Here is a 23,595-nt window from a genome sequence, read left to right as displayed (position 1 = left end):
ATTGTAACTACCAAGACCAATCGAGAAACATGAATCTTTTCAAACAGCAAGTATCGAGCATAAGACTCAAGTCCAACGAGAAACTCAGGTGTGATGTTATACCTTACGATCACATCACCAATGCAGTACCACATCTTAGTTGTTTATGCACTAACCCCATGACAAACTACGTGCAACCAGTGCAACTTACAGACCACACGACTTTACCTTATGGACCTGCTGACAACACCAAGTATAAAAAGTGACGAGTTCCAAGAACGACACTTCATTGCAAGGACAAGCGACTTGAAAGATGAATCACTCTATGCAGATGAAAAAAGAGAAGGAACAAACATCATTGACCTCTTTCACCACCATACCGTCACAGCAAAGTGCGTACAAGAAGGAAAAAGATTCAGTAGACCTAAATGAGTATTTTAGCGTCTAAATGACTCAGACAGCGACCACGAGAAAATGTAGGACGACAACTTACACCCACACGGTGAAATTAAAGACTTCGCGTCTGACGTTCTACCCGAGGAAGTAGCAGGTGTCATTACGGACATACTTGACTCACTGTTGGATGAACTCAAACGTCAGTGCCAAGTCAAAGATCGAGGTCGTTTGAACCCATCTATGTATCATGACAGCTTGATCTCACCTGTGTGTCTCTGGTTTACCACACCTGCAGAATTAACTTCTTCCAAACTTTTGAGGACTGTTAAAGACGTGCGGACGATGAGAGAACAATTTGACATCACCGATGGAAAAGTGACCATTCATATGGCATATATTGTACCTTCAAGGGAAGAAAAGAATGACTGCACTTGATCTGATTACCGATAGGTGTACCTAGCACGATAGCCATAACATCAGATTTACGAATGAAAGGGAGTACGTGATGGCAAACAACTAGCTGGGACACAAATGGTAGCTGACCAGATTTTAAACAACGTGTGTGACGGATATAGAGAGAAACATGAACTTTATCCAATCTGATTGCTTGTTACTTGTTTTGTTTTAGCTTTTTCTTATAAATGAACATTTACTATAAATACGTTGTATATGAATTGCTTTTTAAAAAGGCGTGAATTTTTAAAAAGTAGTTTACTAGAACCAAAAACTAAATAACTCGTAAATAGGTTTGTTTCATGTCCTAATGTTTATGTATTAAAAGGATAGTGCTTAGACCAAATCACAGGCCAGAGAGCCCATATATATATATATATATATATATATATATATATATATATATATATATATATATATATATATATATATATATATATATATACTTGAATAAATGATTTGTACCCATACAACAGACTTTTCTTTTTGGAGTCTCTATTCTGTATGTGAGTCTTTCTTTGGAACATTTCTGTTCTCTTTTCTGTGTGTTTCCATCTTTTTTGCTTGAATGTATAATTGTTTGTTTCTGTATGTCTATGTTTCTCCCTATCAAACTTTGTCTCTATAAATGCATTTCATCCTATGAATAGTTTTGACCCTTTGAACACTAAGACATCACCGATGTTCAATTCCCCAGGTGCCATTCCCATGCTAAATTCCCATTGTCCCTATACATGCAAAACCATGTTAAATACCCATATACCCCATAGTCACGGGACACATTTTTCACTGGGACTTTCATTGACCCTATACAATTCCCAGGTTTTGCCCCATGTTAAATTTCCCATAGACCCTAAACAGCTTCACGACCTTTTTGACTGGGATTTCTATAGACCCTAAACAGTCCCAATTACTTGTCGCTATGTTAAATTCCCCTTGTCCCTATACAGTCCCAATACATTGTCGCTATACATTCCCTATGTTAAATTCCCGTTGAACTTAGAGTATCCCACCCATGTTAAACTCCCACTGACCCCAGGGTACAACCCTCCAAATTTAACATAGAAGTCCCAGAGACCCCAGGGTTTCCCCATATACTACTACTTCTGTTTCAAACTCTTCATTTTCGTCGTTGCATAGATTTTACTAGCTGACGAATATTTCAGGCTTTAGTAGTTCTTGAATGTAGTCCACGATGGGGTTTAGTAGCTCTTGAATGTAGTCCACGATGCCATACTGTCAAAATGGAAGTGATCGGTTTTGATAAACAGAAACTTTTGTAGAAGTTGGACGATTTTCTAACTTGGATCACCCGGCCCGTTTTTGCTTTTATTACTATATCGTGAAATGACCAACCAGGGCCTGTGGAAATACTACTACTACCACTACTACTACTACTACTACTACTACTACTACTAATAATAATAATAATATAAAAGATGGAGAGAACATGTTTCCCCGAAAGAGAGGGATGGGTTCAAGGTAATAAATAGTCCTCATGGAATATTTGCTATTAGTCATATTGGTATGTATTCATTGGGGAGAGCTAACTTTGCATGAACGTAAACTTCTTACTGCTCGGGAAGTACTATAGAAAATGATTCCCATTGTCCATTATTCAGGATCTAGAGGTAGTGTAATGGGAATCACGCAGGGCCCATTTCATAACACAAAGGAATGCTTCCCGGAACTGTGGTTTCGTTTTTTGTATAGTAAAGCAGCGGAATATGGCGTTTACTTGATAAGGAGGTGAGTTTTAACCTATTTCCTATGGCAATAGTTGGTAGCAACGAGGTGTAACTTACCTGGAGTTTGTGTTTTGTAATGGTATGTTATAAACCTATAATATGGCAATGCATGACGAGTAGATAAGTTTTGTTTTAGAGGATATAGCTTACGTTAGTAACAAAGCTCAGACAGTCTATAATGGGCGTGACATTCAGCTGCGTTCCCTACCTGGAAATGTTGTTTTGCATTGGTCTGGTACAGAAATATGATTACTGCTTTACGAAAAAGGGGTGGGTTAGGTGGGCGGATGATCTTTTTCCGTGTGTTACTCTGCAATGACACTAATGTGCAACTAGTATGTGTGGACAGTATGTAAGGGACGTGAAAGTCAGCCAGTCACGAACACAGTCTGCAATGCCTCTTTATACACATGCCATGTCACATTTTTTAAATATATGTTTCTTGTATATGTGGGAGAATGAAATGGAACTATGTATCGGGGAAGTGGAAACGGAATGAAAGTGATCTGTAGTAATTAATATAGTAATTAATATAAAGGAACATGGAATTGCATACTGATACTTACATTTTATTATAATGATTTTCTTTTCTTTTTGATAAGTGCTCAAACATTTTATACTGTCCGAAGTTCTGGAGGAGGGGTGGGGGATAAGGATGACGTGTGTGTGTGTGTGTGTGTGTGTGTGTGTGCAATGCATTCCATGGTCGATATGTATCATGGGCATTACAATATGCCCATATAATAATACATACATATAATAATACTAATAACAGAGAATACATTTTATGCACATATAAATGATTATGTGTTTGCGTGCATGGATACATGGCCGGATATATAGATTGATACAAGGACGGATATACAGATGGATACATGGATTGATACGTGGATACTAATAATTTTTATTTTAAAATGCTGTTTCAGTTTCAGACTTGCTAAATCATGAGCGCAGAAGAAGAATTTTGCTCCGATGAATATTTTGAACAAGGGGTACTACGTAAAGCACGTTCATGCCCCAATATACGGGATAGATTTACCTCCCTTGGAACCGTTAGCCAAGCTATCAAGCAAGAAGGTGTCAAGGAATGTGGACTGATTATTGGTAACCTTCAGATTTCATATCGGTTTCATTTTGTTCATTGTTTACATTGTATAGGGTTACAAACATTTGGCATTGTACAAACGTTTCAGGGTTCCCGTTCTTTTATTCAGTTGTTTCTACACAGCAAAGCGTGCATCGTTGTTATTCTTAATTGATCAATTAATAAGCAGAAAACTTTGGAACAAATACCTAGAAAAAGGATACTTTCTTACTTACGCACAGTTACACAAAGATGATCTCAAACATATAGTGGAATTCTGATGTTCGAGTAGAGCTAGTGTCACTAAATTTCTAGCGTCAAGTGCAACTGGGTTTCGTCTTAGTTTCAAACGGATCCTGGTCAAATTATTTTCAAACTAATATTGAAATTGCTTCAGGGACCTCACAAACATTTCAATTCATTCTTTTGAAACCTCAGCCGTGGGCGCCCGCAGCATAGTCAAGGGGTGTGTGTGTCACGTGACCCCCCCAAATCATACTGCAAATATACATATATATAGAAAACGACTTCCGTTTCATTGTTGAGTGCATTATATATGGTATTCCTATTTTTTATATTGTTTCATAAACACATAGTTCTGAAGTCTGATATTGATATTACGATCATTTGATTGCATAACGAATCGCATCTGCTTTACAGGGCGTCTTTATTCATTTTCTGAGCGGGATTCAAACGCAGAAATTCGTTATCGAAACAAAAAAGTTTTTCTACTGCGTTAAAGAGTGTAGTCGGTACCAAAGGTATTTATATTCCGGTTGAATTGTAACATAACGTACATATAATCATTAAATTAGATCATACATACCGTACCGACTGACAAGATTTCTCTCTCTCTCTCTCTCTCTCTCTCTCTCTCTCATATATAGTAAAGCTCAGAATTGGATTGTATGTATTTGACTGCATATTTATACTTTTATGATAGACAGCAACCAGTGATGTTGACAGGCTTCACAGCTTTGGATTTATTTGTTTTGCGTCAGTTATATCTTCGAAATAGAGCATCTGGTCCGATGCTTAAACCAGCTTGATGTAGTCTAATTGTGTTTATTTGCTTGATTTGTGTAGACCTATTATAGGAAAAAGTTTATAGTTTAATCAACTGCGACCAATTTCATCTACCTGCATATTACTTACAGGAGCCAGCAAAATATGCAGGTAAACCAAATACATGTGCATGCAAAGTTTCGTTAAAAATGGAATATATTGGAATTTAAAAAATACAATACATGAACAGCAATGTTCATTTCGTTAAAATTTATGTTTGACTTTGATGTTAGTGGGCTTTGTAGCACCATCTAGCTTCTTAGTTTTTGGTCACGTGATTCCGCCTGTTGGGGGCATATATACGGTCCAAATGCGGTTGCAATGGCAGTGTGTTATGAAGAGCTCTGTGTGAAGGCGTCCTGATAAATATGGCGAAACGGAACAGAGATCAACCCTGTCGGCAAGAAAAAATAAAAAAATACATAAAAAATAATAATAAAATTAAACATTTACAAAAAAACGAGATTACAAACAAAACAAAAACACATATGAAATCAAGAACTGGGAGGACGAGGGATACATAAATCACAAACCATGACCTTTAGAAACAACAAACAGGGTGACATCTCCAGCTCTTTACCAACATCTGCTGGAACGGAGTCATGGGGTGCCAACATAACTTGACAAGCGAAGCAGCACACGTGTAAAAACACCCAGCCGGAGCAAGCACATTTCGTCGTAGCTAGCCAAACAGAAAAGGGCCAAGCTGAGGAATGTAAAAAGACTAGATCTTTTGTCGACCAGAATACAGGTGCTGTAGTACAAAGCTTCAAGAAGCGCGAAAATCTTGGAATCACGACATTGCGATAATACACATTTTAACTGAAGATATCTCTTCCCTCATTATTTCATCATTTTCGTCTTTCTCTGTCGATCTAGAATGAGTAACGATCTGCGATCACGACCTGGTCGACGATAATTTCGGTATCACCTTGGGGTAGAACTCTGTCGCACTCAGAAGCGCCAGTCCTCAGACATATACAGCGGGGTACCATCACTCCAAATACAAAGACATATCATAAAGAACCCGATATAGTGCAACTCGAGGCAGTGTAGCCTAGGGAGCTCCACTACAAAATATTTTCTACTAAATTCAGTTTGATCAGAACAGACCACATAAATGCAATAACATTCCAAAACATCAAATGATATCTCAGTGGTTTAATAGAAAATATACCCGGTAGCCCAAATAATATTCATTCGCCCACAGAAAGAGAAAGAAAACTAGTCGTTTGCATATAAACCAGTTAGTTTCACACATCACATGTTTAATCAATAATTACTGGTTTTTTTTTGCTAATTTGTTTTGTTTGTAATTCACTCCAAATACCTACGGAAGGAAATAGCAATTCATGGCATTATGTCTGAATCCCACCAGGGTATATGACTGCAATACTATGGTAGACAATACCCTGAACTTTGATAGCCACTGGGCTCTGGTATGAAAATTTTTCAGGCCTTGATAGAAACTATTTTCGTAGCCACTGGTTTCTGGGATCACCATGTGTCATACCTCGATGTTCGAATATACTTTGGTAGCCACTAGGTTATGGGATTACCATTTGTAAGGCCTCGATGTTAGAATATACTTTGGTAGCCACTAGGTTATGGGATTACCATTTGTAAGGCCTCGATGTTAGGATATATTTTGGTAGACAGTGGGCTATGGAGTTACTATTTGTCAGGCCTTGATGTTAGAATAAACTTTGGTAGCCGATGGGCTCTGGGATTACCGTTTGTAAGGTCTTGATGTTAGAATATACTTTGGCGGCCCCTTGTTTCTGGAGTTACCATTTGTCAGGCCTTAATGTTAAACTAGACTTTCTTTTTCAGGAATAGACTACACCATGAGTAATCGTGTCCAGGGAATGAAGACGTTTGGTGGAAAATCGTTACACGATGTCTCATCTGCAGTAGTCAATCCATATCAACAGGTTTTCCATTTATTTCTCTTTTTATATGAACTGCAGCACATATTACGGCAAAGAATGAAATAAAAGTTTCAATGCCTTCCGTGTGCCTGTTTTTTTCTTCTTCATTTCATCCAGTATTAACTTTTGATATTTTATAGCAAAAAATAATATTTCAGAAGCATTTGCATGTTGAACCACAAAATAAAAGGAGAGGTGATAGGTCACATGTCACGTATTTCGAGGTCAACGAACATCGAAAAACATACGAGTCGATGCTACTTCGACCGTAAATGGTTCAGTCGTTTTCCTTCGTCTTTTCTCATATACCGACTTATATATAATATTCCAACAAAAACCAAATCAAATGCAGATTGCAGTTATTAACGTGAATATAACATTTTAATCGGGCAGTAGTAACTAGTTGAATATGATATCACGTATCCTCCTCAGTTTATCGTCACGATGTAACACGTCAATTAATTTATTTCAGATAATATGCATATTTGGGGAAACACTGGAGTCATTTGATGACGATGGAATTATTCCAGTTTTTGGATTTGGTGATGCAAAGACAAAAGGAGAGTCCGTATTTTCCTTGAAAGAGAAGGTATGCATTCTGTTTCAGTGCAAGTATTTCACCTGCAGGTTGTTACGAAATTAATTTGAGAACCTGTCAAGTTAATAACTAAACCTGAAATGACAATTTTCTTCTCTTACATTTGCTTTCCTTATATTGCCACACACACACACACACACACACACACACACGCACGCACGCACGCACATGCACACGCATACACAATTGTATGTATGTATGTATGTATGTATGTATATGTATGTATGTATGTATGTGTGTGTGTGTGTGTGTGTATGTATGTATATTACGACTCTATGGGTTTTAGAATAACTAACAGAAAAGAGTGAGCGGCAACAAGCTTTGCAAAATTTATCAAATAATTTATTGCCTTAGAATAAAAAGTAAAAATGTAAAAAAAGCATAAGGTATTGCAAATTAAATTCCAAATAATTACAGACACAGCTCCAAATGATAAAGGTTTTGAATAAACTTTAGTGGCATTCCAAATTAAATCCGACGCTGAAAGTGTTGATGCGCCTGTAATAGACCCTGTCGTGGTCATGAAACAACAGCCTTTTGTCGACTCACAGCAATACAATCATAATCTTCAAATCCTTACTTGAAATTTCACTGTAAATTCGTCATTATTTCCGTGAATTTTATTTTCTATGAGCACTTTGTATATAATTTGAATAAATCCAATTTCAGCCCAAATGACGTCTTGTCACGGCATTAATAAAATTGATCCTGTTCAGATCTTAAAGAATGCATAAATAATTTGTACAGTAACAAGATCATATAGTCCTCTATTTGACCTCAGGTCACAAATAACATTTTCTAATAGAAATTTGTACCTAATGGAAAGTCTCAGTTTGGAACGTTCTAAATGTTCATAAAATAAAATGTTAGTTACAAATGGAACTTGGGATATGTCAGGTACACCACATATAATTTAGGGTCATTCCAATAACCTAGACCCAGAACCAAATAAACATGTTTACTTCTAATAATAATTATCCTAATAACAAAGCCATACACATAGAGATTATTTTAGCTATGTTTTAGCTGTTTACAGAATAAAGAAGGTTAATAATTCAGGTTAAGTAGAAAACTAACTTGATCTGGACAAGGTTAAGTGCAACATTCAACGTTTATATTACAATAACATATAAAAATGAAATAAAAAAAATAAAAAACCAAGCAAACAATGCAAATTAAATATGCATAGCAGTATGTATGTATCTATGTATATGCATGTATGTATGTATGTATGTATGTATGTATGTATGTATGTATGCATGCATGCATGTATGTATGTATGTATGTATGTATGTATGTATGTATGTATGTATGTATGTATGTATGTATGTATGTATGCTACTGTATGTAAGTATGAGTCAGAAGTGTCAGGTCAAAGAGGAGAAAAAGATGCAGACCATTTTAAATACTACCTGGAAAAGATATATATCCATAGATAGATAGATAGATAGATAGATAGATAGATAGATAGATAGATAGATAGATAGATAGATGGCTGGCTGGCTGGCTGGATATATATATATATATATATATATATATATATATATATATATATATATATATATATATATATATATATAGATAGATAGATAGATAGATAGATAGATAGATAGATAGGATTAGTTCTGAGCGGGATTCATAATTGTTTCACATCTTTTTTTCAGGGATTTTGCAATGGTTTTGATGAAGTGCTGAATATATACAACAAAGTGACACCCACTGTTAAAATGAGCGGGCCAACCAATCTTGCACCACTGATCAAGAAAGCCATAGAAGTGGTTAAAGAAACTAAAAAAGTATGTTTAAGTATTCTTTGCGCTTCAGTCAGCATTTTATGTTCTCAACATGCACAATTATGTTGTCGCAACATTTGTACAAGTTCTTTTCCTAAATTTACCGTTTAGAATATAAGTTGGGTGCGCTTCAAAGACTCAAGAGAAGAAAACAATACTTTCACTTGTTTCGCTAAATTTGGTAAAGAAACTTATATACCAGTCTATAAAATATTACTGTTTCGTTTGTTTCACAAAGCTGATCTTTTACATCGTTATATTTAGGGATCAAGTCCAATTGCAATGCCTTCAAGACTAATGGTAATATACTATGTTTTAAATAAAATGTAGTAGATATAAATGAAGGTGTTGTGCCTATACTTTGTTTCTGAGCAGACAATCCCGGCATGCCGAAGCCACTTCGGCATGCCGGGATCAGCGGGGGTGGGGGGTGGGTGGGGGAGGAAGTCCCGACCAAAAAACAAGTGACTACTGATTTTTTTGGGATCCCTTCATCAAGATTTCAAAATGGGGGCTAAAACAAATGTTGTTTTAGTCACGTAGTGTTGACTTTTATACACGAGTACGTTACTGAGTGGGGATGGGGGTGGTAGACCGGTACATTTATCTGACCTAAAGCAAAATAGCAAAAGGAAGTTCCCGCGACCAGATTAAATGACGTTGGATATTCTCTAAATCAAGAGTAATTGTTTTCTTTTCCCATTGCAATGGTTGAATCTTGTAGAGATTCAGAGGATTTTTGTTTTTCCAATTTTGCGTGAACACATCCCTTAGTGCGAAACGAAATTTTAGAGATTCAGAAGGCTGTCCAGGCTGTATTTTAGTTTGTTAATTTATAATCAAGCACACCCACCCCAGTGAACCTCAGGCGCTATAAAATGAACGCACATTTTGGGGCGGGGGGGGGGGGGGGAGGCAAGTTGCACCTGGTTATTTGTTTTTGCAAGATTTTAATTACCCTCGTAGACGCTGACAATTTGTCTATCGCGTTTTTCGTTTCGGACTCGAACCCATGAAGTAGTTTCCACTTGTTCATTGAAAGTTTGTCTGTACGCTTTAGCCACTTCGGTCTCTGTATCACTTAAGAATATACGATAAAATAATTTATATGAGCATACCCTTACTGAACAGAAATTGAACATACACACGTATTCAGATCGTTTAATTTATTTCTATTTAATGTAGCAGATATGTTTCTACACAGTGTGCAATAATCGATTTTTGCCTTCGTAAATTCCAGTAGGAAAGTCAACCACGTGACCAGGGCAATGTATAAATAGCTGGGAACCCCTGCGTGTCATTAATATCGCATATGCATTTTTTAGCGCAAACACGTGACCAGGGCAATGTCTAAATTTTGAGTCAAATTGAATTTCCGACAATTTCGGCAATCCATTGTAGTTGACAAAAATTATGTTACGTCACTTTAATAAAGTAAAATGTTGTTAATCTGATGGCTTAGTTGTCTTTAATGAAATCGTTGTTGTAATAATAATAATAATGATAATAATAATGAGTGATTCTGCACTTACCATGGAAGCGCATACAGCTAAATAAGCTTGGCAACGACTGTACGCATTTAAGAAGTATCTTCCAGTCCGTGATTTTGTAAAACAGCACCAGGAAGCTCATGTTGAATTTACATTGCTCACAGAACAGCTATTTAAACTAATTGTCGAACCAACCCAAAAAATTGTAACAGCGACTGCATGAACACAAAAAGCTATTGAGACATTAACAGTTGATATTGCTGGCCTTCTTCAACCACCTCCACCAGCAGTTCAGCTACCATCCAAAGTTCAGCCGCCATCACCAAAGATTAGAACTAATATATTAGATCAATTTAATGAGGAAGGTATTGGCACTATCAGGGATCCAGACCATGTAATTTATATAGTCGCATATGGATATCGTGCTAGAGATAAATACGTAACACCTGAACATATTTATACCCTAAAATACGCCGATTGGGTCAAATATATATCAGATATATATCACCAAAAAGCTATCCCATTTGCCTAACAATTAGGTATGAAAGCCATGGAAATTTGTTCGTGATAAGGGTATTGGCACTATTGGTGCTGTTGCTAGTAAAGCATTCTCGGCGATCAAAGACAGACTTGCAACGAAAATAACAGCCAGTAAAACTACCCAGCACGGAAGTTATGCCACCAAGCAAATTAATAAATCAAGCTGCAAATGAGCGGTTCAAAGAATTAGCTGGAGTACCATCACCGACAAAACAACAAGTAGCTGTTGAGAGAGAAAAAATATAACATCAAGTCTAATAGCGGGAAGTGGTCTGCTCGACGGTCGTTTTAGAAAACAACTAATATAAATAAAAAATTTCAAGCGTGTATCTGATCCAGCATTTGACATGGATGCATCAGTCCTCGAAGATGAATCAGTGCGTGATTATCAGTATTATTCTTATGATGCACGTATACCTGACGCACTTGGACGAATCGAACTACAAGTTCAGGATACAAGCCGATTTTTATTGCCCGCCGATTCATTTACCGAGATCAAGGGAAGCGTCTGCAAGCAGATGATACAGTATACGGAAGTTTAGATCGAGCTGGTTTTGTTAATAATGGTGTAATGACGTGTTTTGTTTTTTTTTTTAAATTAGTGCCACGTGCATCATTGAAGGAAAAAACATTGAATCATGTATCGAAAACGCTGACGTTGCCACGGCGATACTCTGCTTCGCAAGATATTCCGATGATTATTCAAGGTCTATTGGTCCGTCGATGATGTTTGCCTGTAATGGCAATAACATAATAATAAACGGCGCTGGAGATGAAGTCGCATCGATGGATGAAAATTTCAACTGATGATTCTCAGCACGTTGAGAGAGAAAATGTTAAATGACGATGAAGACTTTTCTTATGTAATTCCGCTGTCATATATCTTTGGATTCTCCATACGTTATAAATGTAATACTTGTCAGAAAAGCCATCAACAACGACGCAATCTGGTGACTCAATACAATTGATGCTTGTAAAATGAGACTAACAAAACTTTCATTGGTGGATGCCTACAATGACGCCATCGCTCGTTGCAGAACAGCGGTTGCTACCTTTCATGGACAACGGGGCAAGTCAACGCTGTAATGGTTGGCCATGACCATAGTGTCCAGAGTAATGTTGTTAGTTTATTTACATGGCAGAAAGCATCACAGTCAGAGTAGATTCACAAGAGCGAACCCCAATGGTGTTTGATACTCTCGGAGTAAGTAAAGTTTCTATGAGAATAAATGGACATCAAGAACCATCCAAAGAAGTGTTAATAAATTTTGAAAAGAACCATGTTGCACGTGCGTATTATCGCTTGATGTCATTTATGGGGCGTGTTCAGAATGCTGATTCTGGTTTGCAGATATCTCAACGTGATTCTTCAACGCTGTATCCGGTCTATTATTTCTCACTGGAACACTTGGATTTGTTTAGACAATCTATCGTCGACATACACTTTCGAGCTCGTGTAGCACGATTACCAACCAGTGGTTATAGAGTAAGCGCTGTTATATTGTCAGAAAAAAATAATGTTGCTTGAAGGTGTTGAAGGATGAATGAGAGTGATTGATGCGCCCGCACAAAATGTGTTTTCCGAACATGTAATTGGATTGCAGTCGATCTGTAATTAGATCATTCATGATGCTATACTGTCGTATCATCACGTCAATGTCACTCTGACACCCGGTCAAATTAAAAAACTGCAATCGACAATTGGGTCCAAAATGCAGGGCACATATAAATTGTCGTTGATTGAACGTTAGCTCAAACACTACAATAACGCCAAGAAATCAGACTTTACCTTTCTGCGAATGCGATCAGCGACACAACATACAAATGGCGCTATCTTTCATTTTTTAGTGGCGTTACCAGCGATATTTGCAGACGGCGGTTTCAGCTGTTGCAAAAGCAGAAACTCTTGGAGCTGTTGAAACAGCTTCTGGCATGGCACTGAAAAGAGCAACAGGACACGGTATAAACATCTCAATAAAGGGACGGGGTCTAAGATTACCAGGAAAGCGTTATGGTCAAGGTCTGAGACTACCGGGGACGCTTCGTTAAAGCTTCCCGTGTCCAATTTTGATTTACTTGATAATGATCGGCGATTAAACATAAAACGTTTCAGAGGTGTTTTCATGCGTGATCAATTACCGGAAAAACCAAACCATGTTGAAACCGGTATTATTAATCACCATGGACATTCTGGTCCAGGTATTCATTGGTTTGCATATGCGGTTGATCAACGTGGAGTTGTTTATTTCGATTCGTATGGATTGGCGTCAGCAAAAGAAATTTTACGGTATACGGTCTTAGCCGGTGACATACCAATCTGGTATTCAAAATTACCAACACAGACAATAACGGATCCACCAATATGTGTCTACGCCTATTATGACGTGCGGGTTGTGTATCGTATTTGTCTCGTTTGTGGAATTGTATATTCAAGCATTTGTTCTGTTTTGTTATATGTTTGTTTTTCCTTTTTTTCTTTTGATTGTATCGTAAACCCAACGACCGATGGTGTGTTCGTTTCTTCTGTACAACGCCCAACTCACATTTATAATGGTAGATATTTACGGAAAATCTGCGAGCCCCAGGATAACATTGATTTATCCAAATATGCAACACGAGACGAACTTGCCGATCTTTTGCCTCTCGCCGATGTTGACAAAAATTCGGTTGTTGTTTTTCATGATCAGCAAGAACGGTTAAAGACGAGAAGATCTCGTTGACAGATACTATGCCACGAATTACGGATGCCACCGAAAATAACTTAATAGTGTTTACTAAAACCGGTTAAATTAAACAGTCGGAGAAATAACCTCTGACAATCATGGGAGAGATTGCTGTATGTATTATAAGAACTAGGGACATAATGTAGAGATATAATGTATGGTGATCTCAAGATGAGCAGAAATACAGTTATCTTTGCGAGGGAACCAAAATCAGACGATGACCTGGCAACAAATAAATGCGACGACAACGATAACAATAGACGCTAATAATGCGCTGATATTCTCGCAAAACCACAGCGCTGGAACATCTCCCGTCTGGGAATTCGTTACTATCCCAACAAAATCATTTGAAATCGAACAAAAAAAAGAGATGATCTTCAGCGTAGAATTAAATCTATAATAGGAAAATAATCAAAGACCGCTGTCAAGGTACACTAGCCAATACTTATTGTCGTCATTGAAATATCAACACAACACCTAATTACCCGTCGACATATATAAATCATCAATCAGAACTGTGCTGGGATGGCCGCAGAAAGCTTATGTTGGACCACCACCACTACCACAACGATCTGATTATTTATAAGCAAACAAATATTCATGAAAAGTCCAAATTTTGATCATTATATAATAAAATTGCAAAGTTATGTTAAATAAGATCACCCCTACCGGAAATAGAGAAAATACAACATGGTAAAGAAAACGTGACATGGTACTATGATGATATTTTTCGGAGTGGGTGGGTAAGACTTCCTGGAGAGATTCATAGATTAAATAAACATACTTTGGTATTAACCGATTTATTAGCGGAAGAATATAGATCTGAACAAAGAAATCTAAGGGATCTGATGTATAAGTATATACTTGAGTACCCAAATTATGATCTTAAACACAAAATCAGTTATTTAGTACAGCATCTGAATCAGGTGAAATCTGATGCTGAATTCATTCAAACATCCGTAATAGACACAGCGATTCACAAGGTGATATGATGGGTGTAAACGGCGTAAAAACAAAACTGCATTTCTTTTTTAATTTAAGATCACACAAGACCAGCTGACTACGTTCAAACTACCCGGGTTGGATTACGCTAAAAGTTCTCAGTGACATAATTGGAGAATATTTTCCGAGATATATGCGAAATGGGAAATAATAAAAAAGTCCAGAAAGTATTCTCCAACATAGCAATGATCAAGCGGATGGTGGTCTTCATGTATCGCCGGGTATTGTCAAAATCACATCGACGATTTCTGTAAATCTGGTCTGTGACGCAGTCTGTGGTAGCTATACCGCGTCTGGGCAAGCATTAAAAGGGCAGAGTCAACAGGGATATGTTCCTTACAGTTATTCTCCGGATGTCCACCGGGTCTTTTGATTATATTGGTGCCAACTAATCCTGTTTATTTGCGATGTCATAATCGATCGCTGCAACGAATACATTTTCGTCCAACCGACCAAGACGGTAATTTATTGGACACACGTAGTCAAGAATTCGCCGTCAGTTAGTATGTGCGTGACATTTGGTTAAAGGGCCTACTATGATGAAAAAAATTAACAACAACAACAACAACAACAGCAACAAAGGAAACCCAAGAAGGTAACGCATGTCGATAGCAAAAAACCCATATTTTTATCGTTAATGTGTTGGACCTTTGGTTTATTCTTCTCATTCTGTGAAAATCTTAGTAGATTCCAATACAAGTTGTTTTCAGCTGTCTCGCACGTGCATTTACAGCTGATCGAGCTTCATATTGTCGAGTCAGATCTTATCGTAGTTTCTCAACGGCGCTTGGCAATGGAACAAATTTAGCCTTATCATGTTGTTCATGTAAATCCGCCAACTACAATTCTATTTCGCGTTGGAGTAATTTGACAAATCTGTACCCAGCAGCAAGTGTGTATCTGCCCTCATCCCGTCGCTGCTCTATCATCTCATAATCATCGTTGATTTTTTCAATATCGTTGTTGAGACTTGCTGCAATTACTCAATCGCAGAGATAATGTCGTTAATATTTTCCTGGTTCATTATACAACAAATATATTTCTGTAATCAAAGACTTGTATACAGACAAATTTGATAATTTTTTGCTGGATCGTGTTAACCTATCGTGATGAATCCATGCGGGTTTTCCTAAGCATGTGCGAAGAAGTTTTTAACCTTACCTATGTCCATGTCGCCGAGACACCATATCTTATAACTATTTCTCAGCGTATGTGTATCAACCCTGTTAAAAATAACCAAACAATTGCAATTATCTCTGAAAACTTTGAGAATCTGAGTGTACCGCTGAGTAATGTAAATGACATCTGTGTTTTTATGTTTGCCCGTGAAAATATTCTGGCTGGATTTGCTTGTTTGTCAAGCATAACATCATCGTAAACTACCAAATTGTTGAGATCCCCGTTAAGATCTTGACGGAACGCTTCATAGATGTCTGTGGTAAATTCAATAACATCATCTCCAGTCGCTAAAGATTCGATACATTCCTTATGAACATTATAGCATTGTTGGTCATCCACGGATGGTTCTACTAAATAAAGTTTGTCTCATTTGAGCCACCTCATTATCAGATTGAGCGACAACTACAAAGATGGACCAGTTTTAATAGCTCGAATGGAATATGGTAACACTGAATGAGAGCTATGACGAAAAAGTTGCCAGGAAGTGTACTGTGGTGTCCATGTTACGCAGAGCAGGAATGGGTGTGTTCTCACCGTAATGGAAATGGAGCACATGTCGATGCCGATTAATGGCTCTGTCAGGGAAACCCGAGAAGATAACTCTCAAATAAACTTAAAACAAAGCAATGTGGTAGTTAATGAAGATTGATCATGAACTGTGGGCGAGGGGGGTGGGGAGGATGTAGTTTTAGTCTTCAGCTCCCATCAAATGAATAGATCCAGATCCGACTCCCAGGCACTTGGTTGAGTCTCTTCTATCAGCTCTGCCCGCCTGTATTCCCTCTGACTTCACGAAAAACGTTGAATCACTCATAAAGCTAGCCATGGTCACCATCGAAGCCATTGTCCATGCCCCAAAGGCCGCCTAGGAAATCTACGCTGATTACAGAATGGGTAAAAGAGCCCGTCCAAGAATCAGGGATCAAACGCATTAACGTTGACATTCTGTGAGCCCTACCCTACAAAAGTCACCCGAGTACAAGTCAGCCATAGTTAAATGGTCACAGATGTTTTAAAGAGAAAAGTGTCGGTTTGTCCTGAATAGGTGTGACGTGGTTGTTGAGGCTGAGTGGAAATTAAGCAAACAATACAAAGTAGCAAATTCTGTTGCTGATGTGGAAAGACAAACAGACGTTTCCGAAGTACTTCGAAGAAAGATTGGGCAAACTGGGTATTTCGAGATGTATCTGTGGATAAACAGACATGTGGTCCAGAGGTAGAGCAATTTATTTAAAAGTGCACGACAACTGGAGATGGGGGTGAGGAGTGCAAAGCGCCGAGAGCCATACAATCTAATATCTGTCAGCTAACAGATCAAGAGCTGATAAAAGAAGGAACGCCAACGCAGTGTAAACATATATCTAAACGGCCGTAGAAGCTGACCGAGAGCTTAATGAAGCCTTGCGGTTAGCAGTTGCAGCACACAACTCTGCTACATTGGAACGAACGACCTGGTTAAACAGCAAGAAAGTCGGATAAGGGTTTTCCAAGCTGGCAGCAAAAATCTTGAGATGATCAACGAGGCGAGCGCCATCTACCAAAGTTTGCAAAGGATGATGACATAGACAAGGCAAAATTTAAAGCGTTAACTAGTTAAAGAGATTCATAATGAGGTCATAATAACAGTGCAGCGTTGGAATGCGAACAGAAATGGACATCCACGAAAGTACACAATAGCGGAAACATTACAACAGATAGGCGGTGACATCTCGACCTTCCTGCGAATCCTTAAGAGATTACACCCCCCCCCAAACTAAACACATGGTGTCGGAGAGCTCAATAAAGCTAGCGTCTGACGTCGTCTTACCGATGCCAATTCTTTCCATCACGGGGCGCAACCTTAAGACTCTTCAAATCTAGTACAGCTGGCCCAACATCCGCTCCTGCCAACTCGGAGCCATCGTGGATGACAATATCTTGGTGTCTTTTCCGATGGTGTTGTCATCTGGAAGACCGTCCATCTACCAACGGAGGCATACAAAAAACTCCATTAACCAGGAAGTTCAGCAGCAGGTAACAGTTCTGAGGGGTAATAGCACAAAAAATTCGCATTTTCTACATGAGCCAACCCTTTACGCAGCGATATATATCAGTTCTGAAGCCTGACAAGCCAATACGCACCCAATCTCAGACTTGCGCGAGCTCTTGGGATAGCCCTGCATGGTCCACCAAGCGATCTGCTCCATTCTTGGCCAGAGCTACAACGTGAAATCCGGCTTAATGCAGATCACAGCCACAAAATCTATATATATTGCATGCAAGGCTGTGGGCGGCTCCTACGTAAAATCTAGCACAGGCGACAATGCTAGTCTACACGCCGTGCTTCATCCTCCGAATCAATTAAGTGCGTTTTACGTTGACGGACCAGGATGGCAACTTGATCTACCTCCACGACGAGAAGTACACTGTTGGTTTCTGTATTTGAGACCATCCTACTTTAACTGCACCACAAAGTGTGCATTTCCCTGCGCTTCCGCAGATATCTTCCCACGAAAAAATAACTCCTATGCTCCACGTAATTTGTCATTTGTCTTCATGGTGTAGTCAATAAACGGCTGAGATGCAAAAATAAAGGTAGCATAGGAGCCACCCTACCCCCCAAGAAAAATGGAAGAAGAATGATAACAAAGAGCCTATGATACCTATAATTAAAGTTTCTGTTACTCTTTAATGTTCAATTTTTGTTTTGTTTTGTTTGCATGGTCAATAAACATTTATGTTGCTTACGACTACACGGTTAGCACAATAAAGTAATGGCTAAAAGAATATGCGAGATATGTCTTTCACTCACCCTGGCGCCTAAATGGCCACAAAGCAAGTAAACCACTATGTGCTCCCATCCTCACCAAGTCCGCTATACCATCCGGGACGTAGCTGATGTTAATGTGGTCGCCAACTGGCTCCATCTTAAGTCCTCTATCATGATATGCATCAGAACTGCAAGATCGGTAACAGTAACTAATATGCTTATAAACCCATCGATCTTATGATGCAATGTCAGACAGACGAGCCAATCCAAGACCAGCTGGATGACCAGAAAGACTATTTGTACAACCAAAAATGTATCATCACGAAGCAATAGTTTTTGGCAGAAGGATTCGCAGCCCGCCCTGGGATGGATTGGTTAAGTCCCCAACGTTACCGTTTGCGGAAGAGAAACCAGCGCATGTGGAAAGGCTACCGGGAACGAAACGTACCTATAATAGGAGGTAGCAGTTATCATCTCGCACGAGCCGCCGTCACTCGGATGGTGGACAAGTAGTACATGAATTACATAGCGAAGAAAAGCATTGTGTAAGCTAGCCATCTTGTGGAAATGATCTTTAGGACTTGGACTGGGGTCTCGCTCCAGGAGACGACTTAGTGTTTGCTCCCAGTATTCTGCATATACGTAGAGGATGCAACAGAGAGCATGTCCTGAGCACAGTAAATGTGCACGCTTTGTGTGCGCGAGGAGACTGTTTGGAGAATATACAACTTTTTAGCGGCATTGTGTTTGAAACCGTCCGACTCTTTAAGTATAGTAGAATGTAAAGAGCCGCGTTTATACCTCTAGGCTGATATCACCAGCATAGGAAAACCGCGATAAGCCCATGTGAGACACTTGAGATAATAATGGGAAGCACGCAACACATTATTACGAGTACGAGACGTAGGCAGCCTCCACAGCTCTGACAAGAGTCGTTTCCTCAACAGGCAGGTCCGTGGACTCGTGTGCCTTTGATGTTAGGAAGACGGCCACCATAAGTTAGACAAACAAACCGCTGCCGACCTTAGTTGCCGCCGGAGACAAGATGGACGCGGTAGCGTTGCGCAAACGTCTTTGCAAGTTGGCAATGTAAAAAACCACGACTATGCCTCCCGAAACGCGTGCGGCTGTCAATGAGCTAACCCGCCAAAAGTTGACTCACTGGTTCAACCTGTCCTTGCATAATATTTGAAACGTATAATATTATCGCTCTAAACTTGGCCATGGGATCTCATTTGTTTGTTTGGTATGTTAGCGTTGCAAGGCACACACACCACATCATGAAAGGATTCCTTATTCGAAGATAACACAGATGCGATATACTAATTGTAATGTCATCCTTTGAGGATGTACAAGACCCCGTCCTCGACATGGGGCACCTGTGCTTCGTGATCACATAATCCATGAACTTTGAGTTCTACTCGTTCGAAGCTCCCAAATAAACGGTCGCGTGGATTTAGAGATGCAAAACACCTCCCGCAACTTTCTTCCCCTTTGACTTCGAGGTCGCCTGAAGACTCACAAGACAAATGTGAGATTATTCAGCAGGTGGCTGTTATCAATACTGAGACGATGGCGTTGTTCAACTGTAGCCGTTAGCTAATCGATAGCAAAAAAATTTGATTAATTGCAGACCAAGAAGTCGTTACCAGCGAGGAGATCACGAAAAGTGTTAATGGAAATTGAAAATAAGCCATCGAAAGGACATAACTGTAGGAACGACAGCTTTCAGATTGCCAACGCCATACTACGCAGACGTACAATAACAGGAGGACAAAATGAAATGTCGAAAGAGGCCAGTTTTATATTTGGCCTGTTGCTTAAGAAACGTGAGTGATAACATATCAAAATTAAAATTATCAAGCTGATATCTGTTATCCTTTATCTGTCCTTTATCTGTGAGTCCTTAGAATAGCATTCCTGCTCCGGGCCGAATTTGTATTTTATTTAACGGTCAACGTTGTTAATTTCCCCCCAGCTCTTTATGCAGGTCATACGGTGGAACTAGCGCATTCCAAGCACATTTATAGCCTAGTCTGCTTCATTTGTAAACAAGGCGGCTCATTTGTCCTTTGTAATTCGTGGCTCTAAGTTCAATCTTTTTTATTACAGTTAAGTGGGCTAATTTCACCCGGTCTTTATGCAAGTCATATATAGAACCAGCACCTTTTCACTGCTTTTCCGATTGACCTGGGCTGCTTCGTTTGTACACTTGGTAGCTCATTCGGTCTTTTTGTGTACTTTGCACAACTCACTCGCTTTTCTTAGGTCAATGTTGCTGGTCTCACTCCGCTCATGAAACAAGTCATATATGGGATCAGAACCTTACCAGCACCGTTCTGGTTGACTCGGGTTGCTTCATTTATACACTTCCCTGATTAAATGAAGGTATACTTCAGTCTGGATGTGGGCTCGACCACACAGTAGAGTCAAGATTTGGTATCATTTTCCAACGTACAAAGTGTCATGGCAAACAAAGATCTTATATTTATGTGTACTAATTTTCAAAAATATCTGTCAGCATGTATCGTCTATTTGTTGGGGTGTGGATAATATTCTTTCAAGATAAAATGTTCCAAATGCATTCAAGTAGAGTTTATTGTTTGTTTAGCACACTTAAATATTTTACTGCATTTTTATTACTAAGCGAACAGTCTAAATTGCACGATGTCTAAATATTGTGCGCTTGGCCTATGAATCATCCTTTCTATCCAATGTCGTCTTTATCGACGAATATCTTCATGGAATGCAGCATGTCATTTAGTCCAAAAATAACATTCGTGTTATGTAAAATAAATGGTGTAAAATATTATGCCTTGTATACAGCAGGATTTGTGTTCAAAAGATTAAAATGTTAACTATGAGGTAAGCCATTGTCTATGGTTTCAGTATAACACTCCAAATCCATGTGGCGTGCCTGAGTAGGTTTCCGTTAAACAAGGCGTTCACAGGACCAACAGTAACAGTACAGACTCCTAGATTGATGACCAAAACTGTGTGGGTGGGGGTTGTTAGCTCAAACTTTTACCGTAAATCCACTAACCTAACTGACCTTATGATAATGCAAAATTTGTGTTAATTATTTTATGGTCACATATTAATATATTTACTCAACAATAAACTACGAAATAAAATAAAAAAATAACTTATCAGCACGTAATCCTTGTTTCTCAGATTTGTTGATGTAAATATAATAATATTATTTTCAGATTTATTGATGTAAATATATTAATAGTATATTCTTATTTTAATTCCAGTATCATATTCTCGTGATTGCTGCAGATGGCCAAATCACTGACGAGGATAACACAAAGGAGGTCCTAGTTGAAGCGTCCAAATTTCCCCTGTCTATAATAATGGTAGGGGTAGGAGACGGACCCTGGGAGGTCATGAAAGAATTCGACGATGGGTTGCCCGAACGAAACTTTGACAATTTTCAGTTTGTGAACTTCCATGAAGTCATGTCATCAAAAGCACGAAATCCACAAGCTGCATTGGCCTTGCAGGCATTGATGGAGATACCGGATCAGTACAAAGCTATCAAAGAATTGGGACTTTTAAAACTATGACTGTGACCTAATTGTAAAATAGCTGCAACTACTATGATATGAAGAGTGAATACGTGATTTAGAATTTATACAATGTGACTAACGATTTGCGCAGATATAGCTCGAGCGAAAAGAACGTTGAACATGATAAGAGAACTTATTGTGCGCATTGCAGCCATTTAAATGCGAATTGATTTCACACCGCTATAAAACCCCAAATACTGCTGATGAGCTGGCCGCCAACTGGTGCCAGTGTTAAACAGCACGGATGTGAATAGAAAGGTCCGTAATATGTTACACAGATTTAAATTTGTTTAGAATGTATAGGGTCATACATGAACATAATATACTACTTACAGTTAAACACGCATAGAAGTAAACTGAGAAGAAATTAACAACAGTAAGCTACACAAACGTTGTCTCTAGATACCATGATCAGACGCAGAACTGCTGGTAATCAAATTTTGCTTAAAATGAGGTCCCCAGCGTCGTTTGCTTTAGAAATGAATTTCAACCATAAACTCATACCATTAAAAATGTCGACAAATTGAGAATTGTTCTGTACGTCTATGTCTATGGAAACGTAGCATGCTTAAGTTTATGTTATTCAAATTTCATCACCTACAAAACGATCCTTTTCGAAAATTAAACATTTACCGGTGCAAACAAATATATGAATGCACAGTAGCGTGGTGGTTTCTTTCTTCATAAATGAGGCAGGTATTAGTGACATCTGATGATTCTCGAATCCGTTTTTGGTTGTTTTTTGAATTTCTTGAAGATGGTTATAATATCGAATTAAAATGTATGCAGGTCATATTTTATGCAAAAAGGAATCCTCGCCTGAATGTTTGCAACAAAGTTATTAAACCTTTGTAAATAATTTGTATTAATACGAGCCAAACTGGTAATGTAGACAACCTGGCAACGTGACCAACCTGGCAATGTGGCCAACCTGGCAATGTGTCAGCCTGGTAATGTGATCAGCCTGGTAAGGTGGCCAAGAGCAGAGGAACTGCACATTTTATATAGTATTAAGTGAGGTAAGGGCTGACATAATTGTGAACCATCCGACCTAAGGCTTGATTCAAACTGTTGGGTTAATCCGGTACCGTAGTTACAGGTCACGATGTTTCCACTGCTAACGATTAACACACAGTGTTGTTGAAAACGTTCTCAATCGAATAGGTCAAAATGCTTAGGTAAAGGAGGGTTGTTGTTGTTGTTGTGGGGTTTAACGCCATTTTTCAGCACGATGGGCTATACATGGCGGCCAGTATTAATGGTGGAGGAAGAACCCGGAAAACCCCGGAAAGA

General features: G+C 38.7%; 1 protein-coding gene across 2 annotated transcripts; it reads left to right on the top strand.

Annotated features, from left to right (window-relative positions):
- The first annotated feature begins 2,446 nt into the window (after positions 1-2,446).
- LOC149783529 (uncharacterized) lies at positions 2,447-22,966 on the top strand. 2 transcript variants are annotated; one of them, XM_089931780.1, is made up of 6 exons: positions 2,447-2,577; positions 3,503-3,680; positions 6,559-6,659; positions 7,129-7,245; positions 8,919-9,050; positions 21,988-22,966. In XM_089931780.1, exons 2-6 carry the CDS (start codon positions 3,521-3,523, stop codon positions 22,297-22,299), a joined length of 822 nt encoding a protein of 273 aa, XP_089787906.1. In that variant the 5' UTR covers positions 2,447-2,577; positions 3,503-3,520; the 3' UTR covers positions 22,300-22,966. The 2 variants fall into 2 exon arrangements, with proteins under 2 accessions (XP_089787906.1, XP_089787907.1); XM_089931781.1 differs by lacking the exon at positions 2,447-2,577 and adding an exon at positions 2,592-2,655.
- Positions 22,967-23,595: the final 629 nt, after the last annotated feature.

This window comes from Sinohyriopsis cumingii, chromosome 14 (assembly GCF_028554795.1).
Source record: "Sinohyriopsis cumingii isolate HCF-2022 chromosome 14, ASM2855479v2, whole genome shotgun sequence".
Taxonomy (NCBI): Eukaryota; Metazoa; Mollusca; class Bivalvia; order Unionida; family Unionidae; genus Sinohyriopsis; species Sinohyriopsis cumingii.
The sequence above is the reverse complement of the archived record's forward strand: the minus strand, read 5'-3'. Positions and strand labels throughout refer to the sequence as shown.